The sequence below is a fragment of the Amphiura filiformis genome, chromosome 10 (genome assembly GCF_039555335.1).
Source record: "Amphiura filiformis chromosome 10, Afil_fr2py, whole genome shotgun sequence".
Classification (NCBI taxonomy): Eukaryota; Metazoa; Echinodermata; class Ophiuroidea; order Amphilepidida; family Amphiuridae; genus Amphiura; species Amphiura filiformis.
This window is the reverse complement of record NC_092637.1, coordinates 46,250,934-46,276,412: the sequence shown is the minus strand read 5'-3', so window position 1 is coordinate 46,276,412 and position 25,479 is coordinate 46,250,934. Positions and strand designations below refer to the sequence as shown.

The 25,479-nt window shown below is 37.9% G+C and overlaps 1 protein-coding gene across 2 annotated transcripts; it reads right to left on the bottom strand.

The window, feature by feature from the left end:
* Window positions 1-527: 527 nt before the first annotated feature.
* LOC140162299 (snake venom 5'-nucleotidase-like) lies at window positions 528-25,263 on the bottom strand. 2 transcript variants are annotated; one of them, XM_072185538.1, is made up of 9 exons: window positions 25,147-25,263; window positions 19,662-20,025; window positions 15,783-15,996; window positions 14,877-15,068; window positions 13,485-13,688; window positions 11,957-12,217; window positions 10,409-10,555; window positions 2,489-2,692; window positions 528-1,459 (listed from the first exon to the last, which is right to left on the bottom strand). In XM_072185538.1, the coding sequence occupies exons 2-9, from the start codon at window positions 20,016-20,018 to the stop codon at window positions 1,365-1,367; spliced, it is 1,674 nt and encodes a 557-aa protein (XP_072041639.1). In that variant the 5' UTR covers window positions 20,019-20,025; window positions 25,147-25,263; the 3' UTR covers window positions 528-1,364. The 2 variants fall into 2 exon arrangements, with proteins under 2 accessions (XP_072041639.1, XP_072041638.1); XM_072185537.1 differs by lacking the exon at window positions 25,147-25,263 and adding an exon at window positions 24,930-25,006.
* Between the last annotated feature and the right edge of the window lie 216 nt (window positions 25,264-25,479).

Below are 25,479 nucleotides of genomic sequence, written 5' to 3'. Positions count from 1 at the left end.
CTGGGTGACGGGTGTCCATCACTTGCCTTATTTGGCAACACAATATTTTATGGTATGCACTGCCTCCATGACGTTTGTCTCGGTCCCAGCCGGTTTGTGTTCCTACGTCACTAAACAAACCGTCTGGCGACAACCCCGAAATGACGATCGCTGATTGGTTTAATGAATTTCCAAATAAAAAGGTTTTCAATTGGCTATGGCTGATGAATTAGGGCGTGACTTGTGTAAGTGACACAAACATCGTACTTTGTAGATAGCGCAAACGCAAAATGTACTCTGTAGGTGATATTGTGTTGATTAATACGGAGATTTATATCACCGCATATGGGTGTCCATCACTTGCCTTATTTGGCAACACAATATTTTACGGAGTTAATTCGGCCAATCAGGAAAGACGTTTTTTGAGGTTGTCGCCAGACGGTTTGTTTAGTGACGAAGGAGCACAAATCGGCTGGGACCGAGACTACCATGACGTCTCATTCAAAACACCTGTAAACTTAGACCTTGGACTTTAACACAGACTCTGTGATTAAATACGATACTTTATTTTCTCTACTATTTAAAAATAAAAAAATCGTTTGTTTAGGAGGCAAAATATTTTAATATTTTTGAATAAATCTACCCCCAAAGTAACATTTGGAATCTACTATTTATTGACATTGAATTGTTTGTTTTAACTTCGAAGGTCAAAGAAGCTTTACCTATCTCTAAGCGAGTGTCGGCTGCACAAGATTTTTTTAATTCAAAAATTTTAGAATTGTACATTTTCATTTTAATGTAAAATGTATTAGAATGGGTACAAAGAAGAATAGTATCCGTTCAGTAGTTCTTGAGATATCGCTTGATATTTTGAAAAAACATGTAAAAACTTTTAATGCTGAAGCCACGGTTGTTTGATGTATATAGCATTGGCCGGGAGAATTGGCTTCATTATTATGAAAATGCAAACTATAGGTGGCGCTGTTTATTATAAATCATATCTTAATTTGCAAGGGGGTAGGTAATCAATACTGCCATTAAAACAGATGGAATAGTTGAAACAGCAACAAAGAAAACTAATTATTTGTATTAAAAGCCTGATAGAGTAATTTCCAGTATCTAAATAGCGCCACCAATCTTGTCATAAATAGATACATTTTATATCCAAAAAAGCTTAAAAAATACTGTAAAAGTGAATAATGTTGTAAATAAGGGGAAATTAGAGTTGAAAATGACTCAAAAACATCTGTATACATTAGCATGATACCATTTTAAGCTGTTTAAGCCAAAAATTGGGATGTACATGATGTTTTGTTTGAAAAACTAAAAAATGATCACATCAAACAACCGTGAAGCCTATGGCTAGCATGCAGAGGATTGATATACTACGAATCCACGAATTTTATTCTTCCCTCGAGGCCGACGAAAATTGGAGTAAAACTTTCAATGTATGCAGCTAAAATCTCAGCATCAACTCCACCTGAAAATAACAAGAAAAATATATTTAAAAAAAGTTATGCTAATTAATTGCTTGGTATTAAACTTGAAAAGAATCATCAGATAGAAAAGAAATAAGAAAAATAACAAACTCATATTTAGCAGCATGGATACTGATATTGGACTCTATCATGTGTGACATTTGCTTAAAAGTTACCTTTTTCAGAGTCATCATTGAGCAGCGACGTAGCTTGCGACACCATCACGGCGTCTTTATTCAGCGTAGTGATGTTTTGTTTACAATCCTCCGGTCACATGACCACCTGATGGGTGGTTATAATTAAAGACCGAATTAAAAAGACTAGATTGCGTCTGACGTCATGACAAAGGCGCGCCGTGATTGGTTGCTGACCTGCGCAGTATGGCATTTTTGGTCTGGTTGACAGGACGTCATACGCAAACTAGTCTTGTTAATTCGGTCTTCAATTATAAGTGAGAACACTTATGTTGGTGAGACAAGTCGGCACCAGATCTCTCGGCACCAGTTTCAAATAACACACTAAAACCGCCACCACCCGAAAAGCAGTCGGTGACCACAAAGCTGATCATAAACATGATATCAAGATGTGGAAGTTTATCGGCAGGGAAGAACATTTTTGGAACAGGAAGATCAGGGAAGCCATAGAGATAAAGCATAGACTATAAAGACACGAAAACCCACGCTCAACAGGGATGCCGGATACGACCTGCCCGCCATCTACAATGATCTGCTGACACTTGACCACCCATCGGGTGGTAATGTGACCGAGGGATTGTAAACAAAACATCACTACGCTGAATGAAGACGCCGTGATGGTGTCGCAAGCTACGTCGCTGCTCAATGATGGCTCTGAAAAAGATACCTTTTAAGTACCTTTCTAAGTTATTTTGTCGTGATTCCCTCATACGTATTAATACAGATTACTACAATAAACTGTCCGATATAATTATTACTACCCGGGTATTATATATCAGGAGATTGAGAGTTCGTATCGTCAAAAACCTGCAATAAAATTTGTGACTTTACACCTACCTTGTGCCCTGGTCCTTGCATGATCGCGTAAGACTCCAAAGCCGTCTCCTCCTGACGCGATAAAAGACGGTATAGCGATCCGGTACAGTCGCTCATCGTCCAGCGGGAAATACTCAGGGATACGGCATTCAGTACATAGCACCAATACCTCAACTACTCGTCCGTTATAAGGATCTTTTGATATATCGTATGTTACTCGTATTCCTGAAATAAATGAAAGAAATAATCGCGTTTAAAAAAAAACATAAGCAAAACCTGAGAAGACAGAACAAAAGTAGGACGTGACTCTTTGCATTAACCCTAACACTTAACCCTGCTTTTTGATATCGGAAGTTAAAGAAGATACGAAAAGGAGAAAAGATGAACAAAGAAGTCACTTAGCACCCCTGGATTCCAACCTTTGACCCCCCCCTGCATGCCAAGCAAAAGTGGACTCGAGTCCGGACTCGAACGATACATCTCTGTTAATCAGTGCATGAGCGGTAATGACACACGGCACCAGGGAATTCGCTTAACTGCCTTGCTCCAGTCTATGTTGAAAGATGGCTGGGTGACTTTGGTATGCACTGCCTCCATGACGTTTATCTCGGTCCAAGCCGGTTTGTGTTCCTACGTCACTAAACAAACCGTCTGGCGACAACCCCGAAATGACGATGGCTGATTGGTTTAATGAATTTCCAAATAAAAAGGTTTTCAATTGGCTATGGCTGATGAATTAGGGCGTGACTTGTGTAAGTGACACAAACATCGTACTTTGTAGATAGCGCAAACGCAAAATGTACTCTGTAGGTGATATTGTGTTGATTAATACGGAGATTTATATCACCGCATTGGTGTCCATCACTTGCCTTATTTGGCAACACAATATTTTACGGAGTTAATTCGGCCAATCAGGACAGACGTTTTTTGAGGTTGTCGCCAGACGGTTTGTTTAGTGACGAAGGAGCACAAATCGGCTGGGACCGAGACTACCATGACGTCACATTCAAAAAACCTGTAAACTTCTTTTAAACAAAGAAGTCACTTAGCACCCCTGGATTCCAACCTTTGACCCCCCCCCCCCACCGCATGCCAAGCACACGATCACGGACCGGTAGCTACACGGGTTATCGCTGCCCGGGCAGCAATTCCGTGAGCATATAACACTTAGGGTGATTGCGTCATCGCAGACCCTGGGAAACACATGCGCAGTATTTTTCATCGTGGTATTTTGTGTTTTTTTGGGGGTGTTAGGGTTAAAGAGCCACTCTGTAAACAAGGTGTAAACCTTTGGGTTTTTTTTTAATTCAAGTTGCCAGAGTATCTTCAAATTATTTAATCGGGACAAATGTTGCAATATTTTAATGGGGCAAAATTTGGACGATAATTGTTGTCTAAAACCGGGTCAAAGGAAGATGTATATCCATTTTTTTCTCAAGATTTGGCCCTCCCTCTAGATTGTGCCCTGGGCTCGGGCCAACTCTGCCCTGTGATAAATCCGACCTTGTTTATATGCGTTGTTATAAACGCAGAGGATATTGTGTCTCAGCGTTTTCAATAGTCGTCAAAACTTTCCAACGTCGTGGAAAAAGAGCAAAAATCCTGATAAAGCCCATCATTTGAGCGGGAAATCGTAACAGAGATCCACCAAAGTTTGCAGCTGGGAACAGAAAACGTAGCGCCTGTCGCAGAGCCGAAAACATGACGTCTATCGCAGACCTTCCAGCAGAGAACCCAATGCTTATTTCATGTTTGAAGAGGACCTATACCTTCAAACTGATGGCCTGACGATGGGTTCCCCCATCTCCCCACCAGTGGCTGACCTGTTTATGGAGTCTTTTGAACAAGAAGCTCTTCTGACCGCTCCTAACCCACCTCGGATTTGGAAACGCTATGTTGATGACACATTCTGTGTTATCGAGCGTGAACACTTAGCGTCTTTTCTGACCCACCTCAACAATCTTCGTAAGGATGTTATCAAATTCACTTATGAGGAGGAAACCAATGACCAGCTTGCTTTCCTTGACATCCTCGTTAAGAGAAAGCCTGACCTTTCACTTGATACTGCAGTCTACAGGAAGAAAACTCACACTGACCAGTATCTTAACTTTGACTCGCACCATCCAGAATCAGCCAAACGTTCAGTGCTGCGTTCACTGTTCCAGAGAGCTGACAATGTTTCGTCGAACATTGAGGAGAAACGCCATGAAAAGACTCACATCCGACAAGCTTTGAAGCTCAACAAGTACCCTTCTAAGTTTGTTCATGACTTTACATCCCGACCTGCCAGGACTGACACGACTGACGAACCTAGGCCTAATGCTACTGTCATCTTGCCGTACGTAGCTGGGACCTCTGAAGCTATACGCAAAGTTCTTCGGAAGAAAAACCTTCGCGTTTACTTCAAAACGACCAATACTCTTAAACAGCAACTTGTACACCCCAAGGACCCAATTCCCAAGGATCTCCAGCCCGGAGCTATCTATTCTATTCCTTGTGGATCTTGTGACCAAGTTTACATTGGTGAAACTGGCAGAACTTTGAAGAAGAGAACTAGTGAACACCAAAGAGACACCAACTCTGGCAACACACAAAAATCAGCCGTCGCCGAGCATGTGTGGCAAAACCAACACGACATTGACTGGGACAACACCAAGACTCTGGACATGAACACCAAGTGGTCCGAAAGGAAGTTCATGGTAGCTTGGCATATCCATTCCACTCCAGACAATTTCAATAGGGACAAAGGAGTGGACATTCCTCCTGAATGGAATAGATTATTCAAAAGGACCTCTGACCAAGTTAATTAGCTTGTTTGTTTCTCTACACAGGAAGTTCTCTCAATTGACGTATTGACACTTCCTGTCAATCATTTTGACATCCCTCCTCTTGACATTTTATGTCAATCACTTTGACATGTCCCATTGACAGTTCCCCCTAGTGTATATAAGGCGCATCATCATGTTTATTTAGTTGCTCTGAAGATGGCACTCGCTAGAGTTCCGAAAGCTCAGCCCTCTCAAAAGGACTTCTCTAGGGAAAGATCAAATCTTACTCAGAGAACCAAAAACATGACGTCTTTCGCAGAGCTTGCAGCTGGGAACCGAAAACATGACGTCTGTCTAAAATGCCCTCCCCAACCTTACACTCCCTTCTGTCCCTCACTTATAATAGCCTTCTCATTTCACTGGGCTGACTAGTACAACATGTGCACAAGAAGGCCACTTACTCCACATTCCAGAAAAATACAGCACTAAATTTTTGGGATTAAAAAATATTATCAAGGTCTGCCAAATGAATCTTATCTCAATCCTAATCATCTATTTAGTACTAAATGGAGATAAAAGAAAAAGTTCACTATTTTACTAATTTCTTGAAAAAAACATGTATTTTTTGCATGTTTTCTGACAATCGAGTCACAAAAATCAAAGACTTGGAACAAGTCTAAGCACTCAAAATCTTGAGTATTTGACAACATTTTGTTTGCTCATTTTTGTTTGTTTGTTTTTTAGTCTAGCCGAGCGGCGGCTAGACTCCTGTTTCCCAGTAGTTTCTTTCTTCTTCTTCTTGCACAGCCGCCATCGGCGCTGTGCATTGTTTTTACCGCGTTCTTCTTCTTCTTTCTTACCTAGCCGGGACACCGGCTAGGTCTTGTGATGCTATCGGATCTTTCTTCTTTCTTCTTTCTTCTGGCAACAAATTTCAAAATGCTTCTTCTCCTACATGTTACATCCTACAATGACGTCACTTGCACATATGCATCGGCTATATCCAGTGTCTATAGGATATTCACAAATTTGGGGTCAAAGGTCATTAAGGGGTCATTTCCGGTATAAAACCAAATATCTTCAAAGTGCTTCTTCTCCTACATGTTACATCCTACAATGACGTCACTTGCACATATGCATCAGCTATATACAGTGCCTATAAATTATTCACAGAATTTGGGTCAAAGGTCATTAAGGGGTCATTTCCGGTCTGAAAGCTAAAAATATTCAAAAATCACTGTTTTTACAAATTACATAGCAGAGTGTTGTCATTAGCACACATGCATTGCTACCAAGCAGGGTCTTTGGGGTGTCTACAGTTTTGGGGTCAAAGGTCATTAAGGGGTCGCTTCCGGTCAAAAACCAAAAATCATCAAATATGTTCATTTGTTTTATCTCAAAACGTAACCAGACCAGAGTTGCATAAACTTCATATATGCATTAGTGTTACCCGATGTGAGCATAGTATTTTTATTTTTTTGGTCAAAGGTCATTTAGACGTCATTTCCGGTTTAAAGCTAAATAACTTTAAAGCTAAATAATTTTTATCTCCAAAACTAAGCATAGCAGATTTTTTTTATTTAAACTGTAACAATACATTTTCGTGGTGTATATTAGGGTTTTTTTGTATTGGGGTCAAAGGTCATTAAGGAGGTCAAAACGTCAAATTTGCAAAAAAATGTTTAAAATTACGGAAAGTAGCTATATCTCAGCCTATGGAAGACGGATAAAGCCCCTACATGCTACAGTGATGCACCATTAATGGTATGAGACGTCCATAAACTTGAAGACTTGCATTTCCGGCTCCGGCTAGGTCCAGATCTGTAACCAGATCTAGTTCTTTCTTCTTTCTGTCAACATCATATAATATCAGCCATCGTAGCCACGTGCCTTCAGCCATGTTGATCATAGTTGGTCACTAGGACTATTGGGTGGTGCCACAGATGTCACATGATTAACTTCCGATCAAATGTCATCCACTTCCGGTCAATGGCCAAAACCGTGATTTTCACTAAAAATGCTACTCCTCCCACATATTACATAGCATCGTGACGTCACTTACACACATGCATCATCTATAGCCAGTGTCCAAAAGTTATACCATAAAATTGGAATCAAAGGTCAATAAGGGGTAACTTCCGGTAAAAGTTTAAAAAATATTAAAAAAATCACTGTCTTTACAAATTACATAGCAGAGAGTCGCCATTAGCACACATGCATCGCTACTAGCCAGGGTCTTTAGGATGCCTACAGTTTTGGGGTCAAAGGTCATTAAGGGGTTACTTCCGGTGAAAAACCAAAATTATCAAAAATTTAAAAAAATGTTTATCTCAAAATGTAAACAGACCAGAGTAATATAATCATCATACATGAATCAGTGTTACCTGATGTATGAAGAGTATTTTTATTTTGGGGGTCAAAGGTCATTAAGGGGTCACTTCCTGTTTTTAGCTAAATAACTTCAAGAATTTTTATGTCAACAACTAAACATAGTAAAATTTTTTATTCAAAACTGGAACAATGCATTTTGTCGTTGTACATAAGGTTTTTTTTTCATTGAGGTCAAAGGTCATTAAGGGGGTCAAAAGGTCAATCATAAATTTTAAAAAATCAAAATCCATGTATAAGTTCCGATTAAGCTGAAATTCACCAGGAATATTCCTTATGACATCCTAAGCACTATGTAATATTTTGTGGGGTCAAAGGTAATTAAGGGATCACTTCCGGTTCTCACAGATTCGGGGTCATAACTCATTTGTCACTGCTGGCTGTGCATCCTCGCGGTCGCAGGCGAACGCAATCAGATCTCGTTGCACAGCCGCCATCGGCGCTGTGCATTGTTTTTACCGCGTTCTTCTTTCTGTCAACATTTTGCCGACCTCTCTCTTGAAATTTACAAATTGCTCTAGCTCCGACATACTTTCATGGATTTCAACCAAACTTAGACACACTCATCACTGGCACTTGCTACAAATGTCACATGATCAATTTCCGGTCAAAGATCATCCACTTCCGGTCAATGACCAAAAATGTGATTTTCACTAAAAATGCTTCTTCTTCCACATATTACATAGCATCGTAACGTCACTTGCACACATGCATCATCTATGGCCAGTGTCTAAAAGTCCTTCACAGAATTGGGATCAAAGGTCATTAAGGGGTCACTTCCGGTAAAAGTCTGAAAAATTTGTAAAAAATATACAACAAATCACTGTCTTTACATATTACATAGCAGAGAGTCGCCATTAGCACACATGCATCGCTACTAGCTAGGGTCTTTAGGATGCCTACAGTTTTGGGGTCAAAGGTCATTAAGGGTTACTTCCGGTCAAAAATCAAAATTATCAAAAAAGTTTTAAAAATTTTTATCTCAAAATGTAAACAGACCAGAGTAATATAATCATCATACATGAATTAGTGCTACCTGGTGTATGCATGGTATTTTTATTTTGGGGGTCAAAGGTCATTAAGGGGTCACTTCCTGTTTTAGCTAAATAACTTTAAGAATTTTTATCTCAACAACTAAACAAAGTAGAATTTTTTAATTAAAATTGGAACAATGCATTTTGTCGGTGTACATAAGGTTTTTTTTTTTTCATTGAGGTCAAACGTCATTAAGGGGTCAAAAGGTCAATCATAAATTTAAAAAAATCAAAATCCATTTATAAATTCCGATTAAGCTGGAATTCACCAGGAATATTCCTTATGACATCCTGAGCAGTATGTAATATTTTGCGGGGTCAAAGGTTATTAAGGGATCACTTCCGGTTATCAACAAAACCGCCTGGTGGCTGTGCTCTCGGTCGCAGGTGACCGCAACCAATCAGATCTCGTTCTTCTTCTTTCTGTCAACATTTAACATAATTTGCTCTAGCTCCTTTATTATTTGACCGATTATGACCAAACTTGGGCACAAGCTCCACTACCCCAACCTTTACATTTGACCAGACCCTTTGGGGTCAAACGTCATCATGAGTAATTTTGGCTAAAAATGTGATTTTTACCAAAAATGCTTCTTCTCCTACAGATTACATGGTACAGTAATGAGATTTATACATTGACCTTGGCTATAGCCGGTGCCTATGGGGTCCTCACAGATTTGGGGTCAAAGGTCATTAAGGTGGTAATTCCGGCACATAACCAAATACCTTCAAAATGCTTCTTTTCCTACAGATTCTATGGTACAGAGATGCGACTGACACATATGCATTGACATTAGTTGGTGTCTATGGGGTCCTCACAGATTTTGAGTTCAAGGTCATACAGGGGACAAAATGGTTGATCACTGAAAATCACTTTAAAATTCAATATTGTCTGCATATTACGTGCTGTGATCATCCGAATAATGCCAAAAGGGCTCTAGCATTATGTTCATATACGATTGTAATCAGATTTGGCTTAAACATGGAGGAGGGTCTGTTTTGGGGTCAAAAGGGTAAAATTCTAAAGTTTGTCCGATTGAAATGAAAATTAGTATATGTGATCTTGATATGATTCAAAATATATTGGAGGTCATGTCAAGGTCAGCAGAGGTCAACCAAAGGTCAAAAGGGGTCAAGTTCTAAAGTTTGTCCAAGTTAAATGAAAATTAGTGTATGTGATCTTGATATGATTCAAAATATAATGGATGTCATTTCAAGGTCACCAGAGGTCAACCAAAGGTCAAAAGGGGTCAAATTGCAAAGTTTGTTCAATTTGCATGGAAATTAGTATACGTTATGTGGATATGATGCAAAATATGTGGAGAAGGTCATTTCCAGGTCATCAGAGGTCATTTCAAGGTCACGGCTAGACTTCGCAGCCTTACTAAGGATGCAATATATCTAGTTGTTTTTGTTTCTTTAATTGAATGATTGGTTGTAAAATTAAAACATGTCTTTCCAGAATTAGAATGCATAAACTGAAATAAACACCCTAAAACGCAGTGTTTTTGGCCCTTATTTCCACAAATTGGCCAAACATTAAAAATGTGAAGGATTTTAAAGAAATTTTTAATTTTTAAAACTAAAGGATTAGGAGGTAGCTATGTTTCATTTGGCAAAACAGGATATACGCTATACGAGTGGATATACACTGTATTTTTTCTGGAATAGGGAGTAGTTTTTATCCTGAGGCGATAGTCTTCTTGGGCTGACAACCGTGTGGGAGGAAAATATCTTCCAATTTTACTGACCTGAGACTTGTAGAAATGCTCCCGATGTGGGGTAGTTGGCCACAGAATGTTCCAGCATTTCTCTAACGTAACGTCCTTCTAATTGTAACGCATCATATGTGTTCGCAAATGGAAACACAGAGGTGATTTCACGATATAGAATTGCACCTATGTGAATTAAACAAAAATAACAAAAGTAAGAACTTGAGATATTATAGACCACTTGACATCACTGTGTATCAACAAAGGCGAGGGACTCGTCTATCGATATGCTCGAACGAGCCGCTACACTGTTCAATGACTTTCCTGTACTATGAAATGTGGCGGGCGATTTAAAATACACGTGCCCTTAGCAGACTACGATGCGTACGCACACTGCAGGGCAAAGAATAATTGAAATTGCCATAATGCGCGCGCATACTGCCGGGCAATGACGTCAGATGCCAAGTGGTCTATAGTTTCTATCATTTTTATATATGCAGAGGATCATCGCTGACTTTTTTCAAGGTACATAGATCTGGAACTTAGCACTGTTATCTTGTAACAAGTGAAGGCCGCGGCAAAGATGATATTTCATTACACGAGTACACAAAAGCATTTCCAAATGATTTATGTCTTGCTAGGGTGAGCAATAGCCCATGAGGAGTGACACAGGTCAAGAACTTATATAGGCACATCCCGGGGGGGCACTCAGCTTTGGAAGTGACGGGTATGTGCCTACCGGAGTCGCGAAGTAGGGGCCTATCGGGTACAAAGCGTTATTTTAAAATAGGGGGTCATTGGGTACAAACAAAATAAAAAAGGGGGTCATTGGGTACAATATTAAGAAAAAGGGGGTCATCGAGTATAAGATTTAAAAAAAGGGTCATCGGGTAGAAAATTTTGAAAAAATGGAGCAATATTTTGAAAATTTCGGCATAATTTTGAAAAAATTGAGCAAAATTTGACAGTTTCGGCATTTTTTTGTTCCATTTTGATGATGCTATTCTAGAAAGGGGGGGTCATTGGGTAGCCTCAACCAAAAAAAAGGGGGTCATTGGGTAGCCGCAACTTAAAAAAGGGGGTCATCGGTATGGCTTTTAAAAAAGGGGGTCATCGGGTATAGTCGACTTCAAAAGAGGGGCCTATTGACAGGCACATACCGTCACTTCCAAAGTTGAGTGCCCCCCCCCCCCGGGAGGCACATAGTTACTATAAAAGACAACCACATCTGCTAATCAGTGGTTCACTGCAGCTTAGAGTGGGGGTTGCTGGCCCCCTCACCCCAGATACACACCTAAGCGGTGCGGTGGGGTGTCCAATATACATGACCTAAACTGAAAGCATCCTGAGAACAGTTCGGGCATTCAGATGGCAGAAGATACCTCTCGGTCAATGACAGGGTGGTCCGTGCTTTAGGTCACACCCCCTCACTATCCTCGACGCTTTGTGGTATTGTCGTTACCCCTCAGTACTCGGCAAATTACATGGGTTAAAAGTAATATCTTATACGCCAGTATGCGAAAATCATGACGATTTTGTGGTGGCTCTGAAAAGAGCCGTTTATTTTTATGCAAAGCACGTATTTACCTTTATCTATGGAATCTCTTAATCCGCCTCCATTAGTCACCGCCATAGATATGTCGTTCCATTCCTTATCATTAAATACCGTCACCCAATACCACACAGCTGCGTCAGTAATAAGATTACCCAGGTTACACTCTTTCTGGCGACATGTCAGAACACCTCTTGGAGATCCTTGAAGATAAACCAACGACCTACCAACCACCTTGTCCGTCACTGCAGTGATGCCTTTACGATATTCTTCGATTTCAGAAAGCGTTTCTGGATCTAAAATGAAAAGAGTTGATCGAGAATAAATAATGATTATTACGATTATTACTTAATCTATAAGGAAGTGAATACCTTTTATTGAGTGCAATATACTTGTAAAATCTTTCATAATTATACGTCTACACATTAAATTAAATTAAATTACTAAAATTATTAAGGGTGTACTACACCCCTAAATAAATTTAAATTTTTGCATTTAAATTTTTGCATTTTTCTCAAAAACTAATAACACACTGGTAAGTAACAAAAGTTATGTATATTATAGGGGCAAGGAATCAAATTACTACACTGAAATTTCAGTGACCCAAGACAAGCGGTTCGTTATTTATGATAAGAAATAAGGTACCGTTAGGATGTACCTCATTTCCTATCATATATACTGAACCGCTTGTCGTAAGTCACTGAAATTTCAGTGTAGTAATTTGAATCCTTGCCCCAATAATATACATAATGGTTGCCTTGCCAGAGGTCTATACTTTGAATTTGTTTCTATAGCTCACCTGTAATGGGTTTGAGCACTCTAAATTCCAAAATTAGTCACTTGTAGAGTATACTTGTTATAACTTTTGTTACCAGTATGTTATTAGTTTTTGAGAAAAATGCGAAAATAGTCACAAATTTACCACAGGGGTGTAGTACCCCCTTAAGGACGATCGCAATCATAGTTTGCTAAAGGAAATTCCTGATCACAGCTTAAGGATATTGAGCATGAGTTAAATGTCAATTATATCCAAGTTAACATTTCCCTAGAGAAGTCCTTTTCAGAGCTTGCAGTCCAATTCGGAGCTTGCAGCTGAGAACCGAATACATGATGTCTGTCGCAGAGATTCCAGCGGAGGACCAAAGACATTACGTCTGCCATAAAACTTTTAGCTGAAATCCGAAAAAGACTTCTCTAGGGAAAGGACTTTTCTAGAGAAAAATTAAATCTCATTCATGTTTGCCGACCTAGAGTACTAATTTCAAAAAGTGCTAGCACTTGGAAGCCCTGTGAATAAGATTCCTTTGTAGAACTTATTTCACTGTGTTACCAAGGTTACGTTATAGACCCATTGTAAGTGTTTCATAGCAATTCTTTACCTGTTGTCTAAAAGACATGGGCAATATGTGACCCAGATGGTGAATCATTTCAGTTAACATCAGATAACCTTGTACAGACCAGATTACCCATATTTCAGCTCAACCGTTGGAGAAAATGGATTGATTTTTTTAAAGAGATGTAGCGTATAACACTTAAGATTTCGACGGGAAAAAAGAGACCAACCTTGTTCAACACTATCATCGAGAAGAATAGGGTTGCCATACCATTCTGTAACATTACCATCACAATCAAAGACTACGTTCAGTCGACCTAAGTATTTAGCATAGACGGTTCCATGGACGATAAGAACTGTGCCGTCGGGATCGTGATCTGGGGTGATGACGATAGGGTACTCGTCCAAGATAGGTTCTACATCCGGAGCACAACCTGGTGTATCATAACAGATGTAAGTGGAATTAAATACATAGGGAGATATTTTGCCTAACTGCTCCAAGAGGTTAAATACCACTAATAATAGGCCTGGGCGATACATTGAAATACGACGAGGAACTATTTGTTTTCATGGCATTCGAAAAGACTGCATTTAATAAAATCGCTGAAATTGATCAAGTTATATAGCCAACAACGTACTTTTTAGAGTTTGATGCTTCAAAATGGTACATTTTCTCTCATTATATGACATTTTTGTTGTAACAGTACCAAAATTCATACGCACGGCTTCGGTTTTTAGTAAACATACGCCCTATCATATTGTAACTTTCAGCTTCGAGGGCGCACTGTCATTTTAAGGTGTTCACCTGATATTAGTGGCATTGAGTTCTGAATATGAGAAAATTCCGCCCGAAATTAGGCATTTTCCCATGAAACCCCTGTAATACATAATTAGTGGTATTTAACCAAGAGCAATGAGCAAAAATTATCTACAAAAATGAGGCACTTTGAATCCAAATTTAAAATCGTACTTTTTGATGATACAATAATGATTTTTATGTCTCCATTGCTGACCAGTTAACGCATGTTATCCGAATTCGGCAGCCTTACATGTACGGATTAGTATTGTTTTTAAACAAATTCTCAGATTAAAGATAATTTGTAACTCTCAAGATTGGGCATATAGCAATTGATCCCCGTTCTCTCTTGATATAGCCTACATCAAAACATCTTTTATAGTAATAGCATCTTGCATTGGCGGCATCAAGAAGAGTAATATGTTCATTGCTGTGGTTAGGTTTTTGTGTTTCGTTTTGTTTTATCTGATTGGAAAAAACCTGGGAGCCCAATTTCGGGGGAGAATGACCAATTCCCTCCTTAGCGCCGTCACTGACCTCTTGTTTCTAAATACTTTAGCTATCAGCAATGACAACGTGTTATATATACCTTCCATAATTCTGATAGTACTTTGTTCATCTGCTCATAGCTTTTTATTTTGTATGTATGTGGGTAAAGTGTGTGGGCGACCTCGCTTTCAATGGGATTCCACGTAATGGTGTGATTAGTGCAATATATTAACAGGGTTATCTCATGGATTGGGGTGACGTTGGTGATTTTTAAATGTGCATCTATACCTGTGTGTATGAGGCGTATGTCTACCTTTCTGATTAAAAATAGGCCTACCTGTATACTGGAAGTGGTTTTGTCCACCTCCTACTATAATATCGACTCCTTTCACAGTTTGGGCGACTTTCAAATCTGTGTCGATAGATCCCCATTGGTGACTTAAAACGATGATCTTGTTGATTCCTTGTGACGTCAGAGCATCTACCTCTGATTGGATAGCTGGGATAGGATCGGTGAATTCGGCACCACCTGACTCATATAGAAGGAGAAAATATAAATACATTATTGTTTCGAATATGTAGAAAAGATCTTATTAACGGTTATAATGTTTAATTAGTACTGTCATCGACATGCAATTATGTCATCATGTTTGTCGACATCAGAAACAGCTGCCGATGTTGACTTGGCTGTGTGGTAAAGTGGTCATTTCAGGGACAGGTCTGATTTGTTTAATAAAGAAAAAGCTACAAGTCAGTATATGCTGTGTTCTTCATATAGGCGTAGATCCCGGGGGGGGGGATAAATCCCCCCAATATTTTGCCAGGGGGGATGGTCCATACAATCATCCCCCAAATGTTGACGCCTGATAATGGGTTTCTGACGAAATTAACCTCATTATTTGCCCATTTTAGACCCAAAAGTGCAAATTTGCGCGCGCTACGGGCGCATTTACTCTACTTTTACACCATATTTTATCAGTTTAGCTTCAAAATAACAAAAATTTTCACGCGCTTCGCACGCATTTGTACCATAAACTTATTCTGTCGCCATACGGTGCTGGATTGACTATATTTCAAGAATTTTTTTCCAACTCCATCCCCCCAATGTCAAAAAGAAATCTACGCCACTGGTGTTCTTGTAACTTTTAGATACTGCATTTTAGTGTTAAAGTAGATTGATTTTGTATCTGCCTTCACCTTAGTTATTATTACTTTCTACTTGAGAGTGGGAGGGCAGACTTACCAAGTAGTGCTATCACATTGATCTGCTCGTGCCCGTAGCCAATTATCCCTATGCGTTCACCTTCATATTCTATAACGGTACTCTTATTAAACAATCCCTGTAATGCTGGTACATTGGTGATGTTTAAATTAGCGCTAACTATTGGGAAATTGATATCTTCAAGAAATTGTGCCAGTACCTCCAGACCTGCAGCGAATTCCAGATTGCCAAATGTCTGACATTGAAAATAAAACATCAAAATATGGTCAATAAGCTTTAGGCAATGTCGTATTACTAGGTGTGGCACGAATTGAACCAATATTACAATGTGCATCTTCTTTGGCCCATTTAAAACCTAAATTCAAATTGAATATGGTTACTATTGTAACTACCTGCGTACAGTTATCTTAGTAAAAGACTAGCGTCGTTTTGAAGCAGTTCATTGCCCCCTAACACACAAAGATGTTTTACTTTAGTAAAACAAGATGAGCTTATTTGTATACCGCTGCGTGGCCGCAAACGTAACCGTCTCGGCTGAAACATGCATGTAAAAAAAAAAAAAAAGGTCGAAGTTCACTTTTCAATGTGCAAACTGTAGTTAGGATAATGAAAACGACTGGTAAGCAAGTCTACTAAATGATCTCAAAATCTGAAGAACAAAATGGCGGACCGTCGCCGGACCCTTTCCAGAACTAATACATCATAGTTAGCCATTGTCAACATGTGGTCATCGCCAGGAATATTTTCCTTATATAAAAAAACTAACACCTCCGCTATATGGTATTTCATGATATAACATTAATAGAAAGAAAAGTGCAAATGTTTTTCGTGTTTCGAATCGGACGAGTAACAAGCTCTATGACGTCATGATGTAAACAACGTCCGGGTCATTAATTAGGTAAACCCAAATATGAAAACCTCCAAAACTATGCAAATTAGATGTTCGACGAATCAGAATACGATCAGCCCACCTCCAAAATTATGCAAATGAGTTGAGGCGGTTACGTGAACATGTACAGTGGTTCGGCTCTTGTGTATAGTGGACCTCTGTGCTCACACATGATCGATAACGTAATCTACTCTAATTTACCATCGAGAGGTATTACATAGTGTTATTAATAGAGAGATTGCGAAGAGGCGTTCACTGGAAACGCCATACGGGTTACCTGTTACGGCATTGTGCGGGCGGACCTCATAATGCCGTTCGCCTCGAAACTTAACTACAATAAATTTATGGTGGCGCTATGCTGAAACAAATATATCTATAGATGCCCTGCATGTTTTTATCGATTGGCTCCAAACAAAGGATTTAACCGGTGTCCTTCACCGTAATCATGGCGCAGTCCAGTCCATTCAAACAAATGTTGTCATCAACCTATATGATCGTAGTGCATTTGCTTTGTGTGTGAGACTAAATGTCGCGGTAGATTGGATCATGCTTTTGTTGAATGCATTTGAGTAGTCCGTCATATTCACGGTATGATACGTTATATGCACAACCTCAATAAAGAGATATGAATCACCATTTCACCCTTGGGTGTATCGAACCCACATTTGTATTGGTATGAAATACGATTGGCTGCATTCAGTCCAGTTTAGATCATAGCATCGATGTTTTGCGGGCTTTTTTTTAAACGAGTATTTTTTAACAGGTGTATGTCATTAGTTGTCTAAATAACCAAAACAAGAGTTTGGTGTCCGATGGTGAAGGGAGTATGATCAGTAAAAAACAGAGTTTATACAGTTTGTACGAAATTGTGCCAATTTAAATCCACTGGCTTTGTGTTGTGTTCGTTTTGATCGTGGTTCCGTGAGTAAACCAGTTAACTTGGCATCGATCGATTTTGACATCACACTACGACGGCAAATAGTTATACAATCTTATTTCATTCATGGTTTTGTTTATAGACCACTTGACATCGTCTATCGATATGCATGAACGAGCCGCTACACTGTTCAATGGCTTTCTTGTATATGAAATGCGGTAGGCGTTTTAAAATGCACGTGCCCTGAGCAAACTACGATGCGTACGCACACTGTAGGGCAAGAACAATGGAAATGGCACCCTTTTTGCTTGGTCTAACTGCCCTTTTCACCTGCTAGCTGTACCATCCATTCACTGATTTTTTTCAGAGCAAACTCTCTGTTTGTGAGACCATCTGCTTTTTACCATGCTGATTATTACACTACTTATCCATGGATCAATTAATTTATTTGCACTTTGTTCAATTATATTTCTCTTCTATCTATAAATATCCTCCAGTAAATACTTTTATTACTTTAATTTAATTTATTTATACTTCATATTTATTATTGATTTACTACTATTATTATTCTTACATCATTTTCAACTCTAGACATGATATATTGCGTGCTCCAGTTCTATTTGTTCATGATTGAGTGAACGGGTGAATCTTTTTCTTCTGTTCATCATTGCTCTTTTTCATGCTCGCTTACTGCTTCGTGCATCGATTATGAGTTTATGACTCGTCGTCACAACGAATTCCCCCGGAACACTGATCGAAAAGAAAGACATAGAGATAGATATGTTGCGGTCTTGTAAGACCGCGAAGTCCAGTCGTGACCTTGAAATGACCTCTGATGACCTTGAAATGGCTTTGGTCAAAATTGTCTTTTTGTGAAAAAATATAGGCACTAAGTTTAATGACAATCTAATAAAAACAATTTTAACCTTGACTTGACCTCTGATGACCTTAAAAAGACCTCCATCGTGTTTTGAATCAACATCACATAATACTAATTTCATTCAAATTGGATAAACTTTTAGAATTTCCCCCAAAACAGACCCCTCCCCATGTTTAAGCCAACTGTAATTATAACCCTATGCACATGATGCCATTGTTCTGATGATCACAGCACTTAATATGCAGCAAAAGGGAATTTCAAAGTTGTTTTCAGTAATAAACTATGTTTGACCCTACATGATCTTGAACTCAAAATCTGTTACAATATAGACACCAGCTAATGTCAATGCTTATGTGTCAGTCGCACCTCTGTATACCATGTAATCTGCAGGAAAAGAAGCATTTTGAAGCTCTTTGTTATGTACTGGAATTACATAATGACCTTTGACCTCAAATCTGTGCTTACCCTATAGGCGCCGGCTATAGCCAAATCTCAATCCCATAAGCAAAACACTTTGACAGCTGTTTAACATGTTTAAAACAATGAAAAAGCAAGGCGGAAAATGGCGTTGCATGAACTTCTGTCCCCCGTACAAAAACAAAATTCAACGGCAAATTTGCCGTAACACGACATGATCTTGCCTAAAACGCCTCTTCGCAAGATGATTTTTGGACGGCATTTTCCACACACAAATGAATAGGTAATCTTCCCGTTCGAATTTGCGTCGAAAAAAATCGAAATTTATTCACTTCTTCTGGTCTATACTAGGTCAAATTGTAACCGCCAAAATGGATTTTATTACATGTCGGACTCTACTTGCTCTATTAGGATACTTGGATTCGCTTCATAACAAGACAAACATAACATTTTTCTGCATTTTATAATGCGTCTTTTTGTCATTTTGGAACGTCATTTTTTGCTACCAACCGCAACGTAATCGCCTTACGGTAATTCCACGATTGACCAATTCACAATAGATTTCACCCTCTAGAGGGCACACTAACCTATTTTTGACTAATGTAGTTTGCCGTTGGCGTTCCCGTATCACGTTTCACGTAAATTTCGCAATCTCTCTAATATTAGCATTATTACTTCTCTGAAATAATAAAGTAATGCAATTTATCAGTATAATCCACCATATTGCGTTTCCTTGATTAAACGATTAAACGATTTTTAAAGGTGATACGCAAGGTTTGTGAAATAAATAGAAGAAGCGTTAACGTACATGACTTTAATTGCAATACATAAACATACCATTACATCATACCCCAGTAAATTCATGAAATATGATGTTGCTTCTCCTTCGAAGAAATTAAACCACGTCCCGACGAACTGATCCCCTGCATCCAGCAACAAAACGTTGATATCATTTCGTTCATTGCGAACTTTGTTAATTGCGGTGGCACGCCGAGCTACGCCGCCAAAACATTTTCCCATCTCGGCCTGAGATTCTGTGCAGTTCATCCCAGAGGATAGAAACTGTTCAAAGCGAGAGCTAACATCCGTTGTATGAAGAAGTGTGAGATGGAAGTCGTCATCCTGTGCAATGGTGGCTGTAACGATTGCAACAAGCGTCAGGATTTGAACCAGTAACCTGGGTGAAGACCTCATGATGATCCTGTTGAAATCGATGATTGTTTTAAATTAAAATAATTAATCTCAAAATGGGCTCCAACATCTATCAACTGATTACAGATCATTTTCATTAGGGGCTGTTATTTTCTTCAGAAGGGGTGGTCATGAATATACTGGGGTTTATAGAATTTAATTTTTAAACCAAAAATAGGGGGGTATTATTGTTTTACACCAAAAATAGGGGGGTTATATAATTATTAAGGGCTGGTGACCCAAAATTTTCGCGCGCATTCTTTTAACTTACGATCAAAATGTACGCACAAATTATATAATTCCAAATTGTTTACCTTCTTTCGCGCCTTCTTTACACATGCAATCTAAACCTTAATGCACTACGCGTACTTCCTTTACATTAAAGTTAAAGTTTGCTCGCTCCGCGCCTTAGTTCCGGTATTAAATGAATAATTTGTCGTCAGTCTGTGTAGGCGGAAGGGGGTTAATAAAAATTTTCGACTCGAGATAGCGGGTCGTAAAAAATTTAGCCCGGTCACCGACATATTCATGACCACCACCCACCCCCCTCTTCCGAAGAAAATGACATCCCCCTTAGGCCTTGTGACAGCATGGTCCTTGTGAACTTTGGTATCTGTCAAAGTTTGATCCAACCATTTCACCACCCCATCCAGCAAACAAAACTTTTTAAAACGTTTTAAACCAGTTAAATTTTGGGTTTTTGGTTTTGGTAAAAAGGTTTTGATAACATTAAATTGTCGGGTTATATAAAGGTCATGAAAACGTTTTAAAACGTTATGTATGAAAACACACAGAACTATTTTTAAAATGTTTTCAAAATGTTACTGTAAAATATTTTTTGCAAACATTTTTGCCAAATATTTTGTCAACACTTAAATAACATTATCTTAGAATATTTGTAGGAGGTTATCAAAAAATGTTTTTAATGTTATGAAAACGTTTTATACCCTTTATAAAACCCGACATTTAAACATTTTCTGGCAACCTTATCTAACCTTTGGCGAATGATGTCTAAAACGTTTTGTGTTTGCTGGGACGATACTAGCCTCATTTGCATATTCAGGAAGACAGGATTCTGGAAACAAACGCTCACTCAATCCAATTTTATAACAAATTTGATCATAATTAAACTATGGGAACCTTAAATGAGTGTATCGTGGTGTTTTGAGACCGTTCAATATTTATGCCAGGTGGTGGGGGAGTGGGAGTTTTGACACAAAAGTTGAGAAAACATTTCGCGCCCGATCAAGCTTTTAGTTGGACTTGCTCCTAATTTTTGGGGTAGCCGAACCTAAAAAGGGGGATCATCGGGTATGACTTATTCGATTTCAGAAAGGGGGTCTATTGACAGGCACATGACCCACCACTTCTAAACTAGAGCCCCCCCATCAATCATAATTATGGTGCATATACCTCAATAATTTCTCAATAAAATAAGACTTAAGGTGGAACTACACCCCATGATAAATTTGTGACTATTTTTGCATTTTTCTCAAAAGATAATAACACACTGGTAACAAAAGTTATGTATATTGTATGGGCAAGGAATCCAATTACTACACTGGAATTTCAGTGACTCAAGAAAAGTGGTACGGTATTTGTGATAAGAAAAGAGGTACCGCTAGGATGTACCTCATTTCTTAACATATATCAAAAACCACTTGTCTTGAATCACTGAAATTTAAGTAAGGTAAGTGGATTCCTTGCCCCTATAATATAACTTTTGTTACCAGTGTGTTATTATTTTTTGAGAAAATGCAAAAATAGTCACAAATTTAGCAGGGGGTGTAACACCACCTTAAAAAGCCCATTCAGTGATCCAAGGATTTTTTTAAATTAAAGTTGTGTATAAATTGCCATAAAGTCAAGTAGAACTTATCAAAGTTGTCATTAGGTTTTTTAATGAAAATTTTGGCAGGCAAAAAAGAAGACAAATTGAGCAGTATTGATCAAGTTGAAGCCCCATTCAAATACATTAAATTACAGATTCATGTAAAATGTCGTATTTGGTCTTTAATTTATGGCTTTCAGCTTTACCACTAGCAGGCTACGTTATCACATCTATTATAGACCATGATGGCACTAACAAAGGTGCCAAAATCTGAATTTCATTCAGGGATGTGTTTGAAAAACGGCACAGCGCATTAGTAAAAAGAATAAAAAATACTAAAATTTTAACCAGGGTTCGAACCACTGCCAAGAAACTATGAATGCTAAAGATGCATATTGTGCCACGGTGACTGTGCTTAACATTCGGCGATTTTCAAAGATATACATATCAACACATTTCTATTGTATTGAAAATCAGATTTTGGTAGGAATACAGTCATAGAAAGACATATGACTCTACTTGTCTGTTTGTTTGTCATTTAATACAAATTAATTTTGATGAATTGAACTAGGACTCGTGATAAACGACGATTAATTTTGTAATAATAAAATGAAAACGCTGGGTCATTCACGACGTCATTTGTAATTCAAGTCAAAACCTGGGGAGGACCATGACCACACACGTCCGTGTATACGTGCGCAATCGATACTCAATGATCCAGACAATACCGTTTGAATATACCGCCCTTATGTATGCACCTGTTTGACACATTTGGTCACTTGCGGGAAGATATACTATAGGCCTACCCTAATAGCTTACAATAGATACCCCACCGTAAATAGCTCTCTTCATTACCTCGCTTTGCCAGAATATACGCGCAGTGTACGTACTTTTGAACCATATTTTGTTCAAAAATGATAGGAAGGGACTGTTTTCAGCTCAAATGTTGGCTATCAGCAGATGCTCAATGATACCGGGAAGTATTGCAGAAAGGTAAGCGTACTCTTTATTTATTCAAAATATCACATATCAATGAATTTAAATTGGAAATCCAAAAAGGAAATGTCAAGTCAAAATTCTCACCTTAGAATTATTAGGAAATAAAATTAAACCAAATTTAGGCTCCGCAAACAACGTCCAATTATTCCCATTGGTGTTTGCTACACGTGCATATAATAAATTATGATTTGTGGCTAATTTGAGAAGAGTTAATGCCTCGAGTTTCAAAATACACCGAGTGATGTTTTTTGATCAAAAACATCGACAATTCAAGACTATGTAAAAGCAAATCAAGAATTATCTGGGATTATTGCAACTAAGTATAATGAAAGTTATGATCTAAGCTACCAGATGCATCATTAATTTCCTAACTATGATATTTAGTTTTGGGAAAAGATTACTTTAATGTTTTGGCGGGATTATTTATTTCCCGTCAAAAATTTCAACCAAAAAGAGCATGTAGCCTTAACCACGGGAATCATTGCACAAACTTATTACAAACGAGTCAATTGTACAGATCATACAAATCAGAGACACCTTGGTTACATCATTGCAAAAAAACGCGACCTTGGTTTGACGATAAGCAAGGTCTTATTACTTTTCATTAAAAAAATGAGCAAAAAGACCTTGATTGGATGATCAGCATTCATGTGTATATGCATTATTTTTGAAAGGAGAATATCCATCCTCAACGATTTGTCGGGTTAAAGGGTATAAAAACGGTTTAATAACATTCCAAAAACATATTTGAAAACTTGGTACAAATCATTCTAAACAGAATGTTATTTTGAGGTTGAAAAAATATTTTGCAAAAAATGTTTGCCCAAAATATTTACAATAACGTTTTTAAAATGTTATCACGACCATTATATAACCCGACATTTAAATGTTATTAAAACGTTTTGTTAAAAACATTTTAAGAACATTTCAGTGTTTGCTAGGTGCAAATATTTTAACATAATGTTATTTAAGGGATCCAAAATGAGCGTTTATTGCGTTTCGACAGTATTTTTTGTGGGACATGAGAGCACTTCAGACCTATCGAATTGCATTCTGAATACGAAGCATGTCTTTCTGATATCAAATAATTTTCATTTTTTAAATCACAATATAATACAAATTTTATGACAAATTATAAAAATTTGATATTTTTCAAATTTTGATATATAACAGTCCTCGAAGTAAATTATATAAATCTAATGATATATTCTTAAAGTGTATGTAGCAGGAGGAAAAGCAGACGGTCAATTGAAAAATTTGACCTTTCATATTGAAGATATGGATTTTTTCCCAAAAGACCTATTTTTTTTTGTGGTGTTTTGGGAAAAAAATCCATATCTTCAATACGAAAGGTCAAAATTTTCAATTGATCGTCGGCTTTTCATCCCACCTACATATACTTTAAGTATAAATCATCAGATTTATAAAGTTTACTTCAAGTACTGTTAAATATCAAAAATATCAATTTTTAATGCTTTGCCATAAAATGTGTATTAAATTGCGAATTTCAAAAAAACAAAATTATTTGATATCAGAATGACATTCTTCGTATTCAGAATGCAATTCGATATGTCTGATGTGCTCTAGTGTCCCAAAATAAATACTGTCCAAACGTTCATACCCCAGCCCTTAAGTGTTGACAAAATATTTGGCCAAAAATGTTTGCAAAAATAGTTTACAATGACATTTCGAAAACATTTTTAAAATATTGTTGTAGCGTGCTTTCATACAAAACGTTTTAAAACGATTTCATGCATGACCTTTATAGAACCCGACATTTTAATGTTATTAAAACGTTTTTACCTAAACCAAAACCCAAAATATAACTTATTTAAAACGTTTTAAAAACGTTTTTGTATTTGCTGGGTGTGAAATTATTATTATTATTATTATTTTCATGGTTTGGGGGGAACTAGGAAAAATGAGGCCCAAAACAAAACCCGACAATTTTACAAAATAAACTCAAAATAGACGGTTCAAAACTATACGAGGTTAAATGTAATATTAATAGTGTGAGACCTGGTGTGGAATAGCTTGAGATAAAATACTCTAGCTAAAATACAGGTTTACATTTACTCTCTTACATTATCTTGCTGTATTTGGTGTGGAACGGTCAAACCTGAGTGTTGCTGACGCGTGATGCAGACGGTTCCTTTCCAATATAATGACAAAATTGGACGTCATCCCCGGACGTCATCATGGTCATAATACACAATATGGTGAGGGGCACATTCACTATTAACCAGTATTTTAGAGTAAAACAATTAACACTCGATTTAATAATATTATATTAACGCTTACCTTCTTGTTCCCAATCAGTACATCTTATTTAGTTTATTTGTCACCTCTGGTATGTCATCGTCTATAACTATTTCAGTAACGGTTCAGTACTTACACATAAAGCCCTGATATCGACTGATTTGTCCTCCACGAAACTCTATACAATATGGGACTACTTCGAGTCTGACATTTTTTATCATACATGCCCAACGCACTGCAGGGTTTATTGTTCTATTGTGTCCGACTTGAGCGCTCACATATTGGTAAATGTTGCCAATTAAGGGTAGACGACGTATGGTTGGTCGAAGCAACCTAATTAACACCTTGATGTTTTGCAAAAGTTCATTCTACAAA